This window comes from Fukomys damarensis, unplaced genomic scaffold (genome assembly GCF_012274545.1).
Source record: "Fukomys damarensis isolate Sample0158 unplaced genomic scaffold, DMR_v1.0_HiC HiC_scaffold_24, whole genome shotgun sequence".
In the NCBI taxonomy this organism is placed as follows: Eukaryota; Metazoa; Chordata; class Mammalia; order Rodentia; family Bathyergidae; genus Fukomys; species Fukomys damarensis.
Window position 1 is genome coordinate 42,578,382 of NW_022900936.1, and position 4,557 is coordinate 42,582,938.

A 4,557-nucleotide genomic window follows, 5' to 3' on the forward strand; every position below is an offset into this window, starting at 1 on the left:
TTCCCCTGCTCAAGGATGGGAGCAACTTCATAGAAAATGGGGTACGCTATGCTGGCTATGCAGAGATGACTCAAGATGAAGTGGTCCAAGCAGGACCCCTCCCCACTGGATGGTCAGCTCAATGAGCAGAGCTAGGCACTCATACAGTTATAACTATGGCACAGTCTATAAAACTGTGGGCTTCTCACAGCAGAGGGCACTTATTAAAATTAAACAGGATATAATATAGTTATTTGAGGCAATGTGGAAATCTGACAAAATAGCTATAATACTTTTTTAATTCCAAGGTTTGCTCTGCCTCCATAGGCAGTTGTTATTTGAGGCAATGTGGAAATCTGACAAAATAGCTATAATACTTTTTTAATTCCAAGGTTTGCTCTGCCTCTCCATAGGCAGTAACAATGGGCCAGCATTTATAACAGGTTGTAGAGACTTTCTCTTGGGCTTATCCAGTATAAAGTCACAGGGGTTAAAATTGTGCAAATATTTTTAAAAAATATTCAAGGGTAAATTAAATAAAAAAGACCTCCCTGTGATGTTAAAATTTAGAAAAGGACCCCTTTCTGACCTATATAGAAAGGGCCATATGAGTCACTTATAGTTACTCCCACAGCTATCAAGGTAGCTGAAACTCAGCTGCACCACTCTAGAGTAAAACAGAATTCCAGGGAATCCGACTCCAGGAGGCCAAGAGACAACGCACTCAAAGCCCTGCTCTCACCACACCGGAAGCTGGTGAGTCTACGCACGGCTGAAGAAGGAGAACTACAATCTAGATATAGACTCTTATATTGTGTCATACTGTTAAGAGATGCCTTTACAAATTGCTGTGACCCCTTAGCTAAAAATTTAAACAATGAATCAAGGATTTGATTCTACCTAAAATCAGTGGGGATTGTAAGACTTGAATAGGCTAAAGTGACTCCATGCTAATAGGCCAGACTGTGCTTCTTCATATGCTAATTGCTACCTTGGTTAACAGCCCGCCCGGGGGCAAATGGTTTGACAAAAGGTGACCCTAGAACATTTCCTGCATAAGATAAGCAATGTGTTTGCAGTCTTGTTCTGTGAATTCCCTGACTCTTTGTTTAGAAAAACCTTATAAAAAGTACCTCAGCCCCTGAGCAGTTGCCTCTCTGAGCCACCTGGCTCCGGGAGTGCCGTCTGGCCAGACTAATAAAGGTCTCTTTTCCATCTAGCCTGGTGTGTTCCTTCCTGGGTTTCTCGGTTCTCTGTCGTGTTCCCGGAGCCTCGCTGGGTGTTAGGGCCCAGCATCGTGGAGGCCTTTCGGCTGTTCATGCTCCGTGGAGTGGAAGTGAGACTTTAGGTCTTACATACTCACGGAGCCCTACTTTCTCTTCCCATGCTGCCACTTTGATTCAGCCATAGGTTACAGAAAAGGGTTTCTAAATGGAGATAAAGCCTTATCTAAAACTCGTAACAGGGGCCGGGATTTAGCTCAGTGGTACCACACCTGTCTCACAAGCTCAAGGTCCTAAGTTCCATCTCTGGTACAAAAAAAAAAAAAAAACAAAAACAAAACCTAAAACTCACAATAGGCACACAATTGTTCTGGGGTATCTGTCATGTAAAGTTCTTGCTTCTCCAGGAAAACAGATTAGCTTATCCTAAGTCTGTGTTTTATAAATGGAAAAACTGAGCAGAGGAGGCAGATTACTTCCCAAACGTCCACCACTGATATGGAATAAATTTAAAAATCAGCCAGTCCTCTGGACTGACAAAACAAAGATAATCTCCACTATGATGGCCACCTCAGGAGGTATTCCAGAACCCCAGCCCTCAATGTCACCAGTTTAGCTGTAAGAATGGAGTCTCTTTCTTAGAAATGCATCTGGTCATAGCTAAGAAGCCTCTATGTAGAAAGATGCAGGCAGTAAAGAGAGGCAACTTCAAGAAAAATAATGATGTTAGCACACCTTAAATTATAGAGGCAAGACAAACCACATAGAAATCTCTACCATATACAAAAACATAAACCATACAACATGGTCCTGGAGGTGTGATGCTACTTTAACAGCTTTGTAAACTTACAATATAATTTAGTTTTTGCACCTCAATGATACTCAATGTTTAGCCTGGGTTGAGTCTAATAATGCAGAATTTAATTACAATACACTTAAAGACGGAACAGATGCTACTCCTTCTCAAAATGACAGAAGCCGCAGCACCAAACCACATTTTCACCCCTGTGCTGACCTGTGACCAAATGTCAGTATGAGGATTGAACAAGCATGAGGATTCTGAAGTGGGGGAACTTCTTACCTTAAATCTCTGAGGTTGGTGAAACTGAATTGTTGCCTTTTTCTGGTCAAAATCTTTTCTCAGCTGAAGAAAATGAACTTTGCCATCTTTATTTAAAACCTTTTTCTTCCCATTGACACAGCGGCAGACATTCACATCTCTTCCGTAGTACAAACCCTGGCTGCACAGACTCTTCAAATCTGTGAGCTTGAAGAGAGATTGGTAATATGTGGCTAGTGCAGGGTCATCCCTCTGAATGAGGAGGGGCTTCTTCTCCCAGAATTCCTTGAAAAAAGTCTCTGTCTTGATGGGTGAGATTAAACTTTCAAAGAGACTGCTGGGGCTATCAAAGTTTAAGGTGGAAGCCCCACCAACAGCCTCCACCTTCACCTGTTTCCTGGGAACAGGACCTTCTTCCTTCCCATTCTCAGGAGGCTTCACTTTCTTCGGCATTGTTCTGTGTTCAAGACAAAGCAAGGAGGAAATGTAAATCTACCAAAAGAACAAAACACACGGTTAGGTCTCAGAAACACCAGTACTGGTGTTAGTGGATCATATATGCACTATGTAAGGAACATCATACCTTCCTGAGAATGCTTCCTAAGTCAGTGCTTTCTCCAGGATATGAGACACATTACAGCAGCACCATTTCTTCAGCCTCAAACACCACTCAGATTACACATTCATCTAAAGGAAAACATGCACGTCTTACACACAAGCACTAAATCTTTGAATTCATCATTTATTAGGGTGTATAATTATCCCAAAGTAATCACTCAACTGTCTCAGCAGTTCCTGGTCAGAGGCTTAGCCTGTAAATCTTGAATTTGGCTGCCATCAGCACCACGTCCTGAATCTAAATAGATGTAGTTGGAGTTACAAACATTTGATGGCAGACAACCAATAGCTGTCCACTGCCAGGTGCTGCTCTTCATCACAGCACCACAATCAGTGTTTGGCAGGTGGGAACCAACATCCCTGGAACGGCAGTGTCACCTGGTGGCTGAAATGAGATGCTGCCTGATCCCAAGACCATCCTTCACTTCCAAACCTGAGCTTTGTTTTGAAAACTACCACTTTATCAGAACACTTTCCCCCATTAAAAAAAAAAAAACAAAAAACAAAACAAAACAAAGAAAAAACCACTAGGGGCTAAAAAGTGAAGTCTAAAAATAGTTATATACCAAGTCTTTAAAAAGCTGTAACTTTGTAACTGAAAACATAAAACACAAACATCATTGACATAGCACTTCCCTCACATGCACACAAATCACCAGAGCATTTTGTAGTTTATGATGCACTAGACCTGAGATGGAGCTGGAGATTTTTCTTCTCTTCTCCCCCCATCACCCTGCTCTCTCTCTCTCTCTCTCTCTCTCTCTCTCTCTCTCTCTCTCTGTGTGTGTGTGTGCATACAGTGCCTTCACACAGGGCTACATTCTCAGCCTATTTTTTGAGACAGGGTCTTGCTACCTTGCCCAAGCTGGGGAAACTTGTAATACTCTTCCCTCTGCCTCCCAGAGTGCTAGGATTACAGATGTGATACCATATCCAGAATGAAATTTCTAACATGCTCTCAAGTAGTTATGCTGTTGGTGCATGCATGTTACACTTGAGGGTAGGATGAGAATACTACCAAGCATTCCCAAGTCTCAGAACTTCCCCAAACTACAATTACTGTTACTGTCACACTTATGAGACACTTACAAGAACTCCACATCTTCTGGGTTCAAGAATTGTAATTTAAATTATGCAAATGTCTGGAGGCTAAAAATTACAGACCAAATACCCCTTAATCAAAATGCTTAGGACTAGAACTGTCTGGTTTTGGAATTTCTGCAAATATACAATAAGATACTGTGGGGATAAGGACCCAAGTCTAAACCCAAAATTTGTGTGATCTTTCTATCACTGCATTTTTGAAATGATCAACTTAAAAGATCAAAGATTTACTTTGACTCATGATTTCAGGGGTTTCAGGCTATTATGGGCTAGCATTGTTGCTTTTGGGCCTGGAGCAAGACAGATCATGGTAGGGAGCACGTGATGGGGCAAAGTTGCTCCCCTCACAACAAGGAGGCATTGGGGTCTCAATACCCCTTTCAAGGGCCTTTCTCCATGGCCTAACTTCCTCCCACTAGTTCCACCTCATGAAGGCTTTACCACCACCCAGTAGTACCACAGGCTAGCATCATGGGCTTTAAGATTCAAACCACAACAAATCCATTTATGTTTCACATAAACCTTATAAACATAGCCAGAAGGTATCTTTATACAACTCTTATCCGTAATTTG

At 41.9% G+C, this 4,557-nt stretch overlaps 1 protein-coding gene across 5 annotated transcripts in view; it reads right to left on the bottom strand.

The window, feature by feature from the left end:
- Riox2 (ribosomal oxygenase 2) overlaps nucleotides 1-3,963 on the bottom strand; it is a 22,268-nt gene extending 18,305 nt beyond the window's left edge. For 2 of the 5 annotated variants that reach the window (XM_010644570.3, XM_033755974.1), the window contains exons 1-3: nucleotides 3,044-3,961; nucleotides 2,846-2,949; nucleotides 2,284-2,754 (exon numbers count right to left, since the gene is read on the bottom strand). In XM_010644570.3, coding sequence (XP_010642872.1) covers nucleotides 2,284-2,715 — 432 coding nt within the window. In that variant the 5' untranslated portion in view covers nucleotides 2,716-2,754; nucleotides 2,846-2,949; nucleotides 3,044-3,961. Of the gene's footprint in view, nucleotides 1-2,283; nucleotides 2,755-2,845; nucleotides 2,950-3,043 lie in introns of all 5 variants that reach the window. The other 3 variants (XM_010644553.3, XM_010644547.3, XM_010644561.3) reach the window with 3 other exon arrangements.
- Between the last annotated feature and the right edge of the window lie 594 nt (nucleotides 3,964-4,557).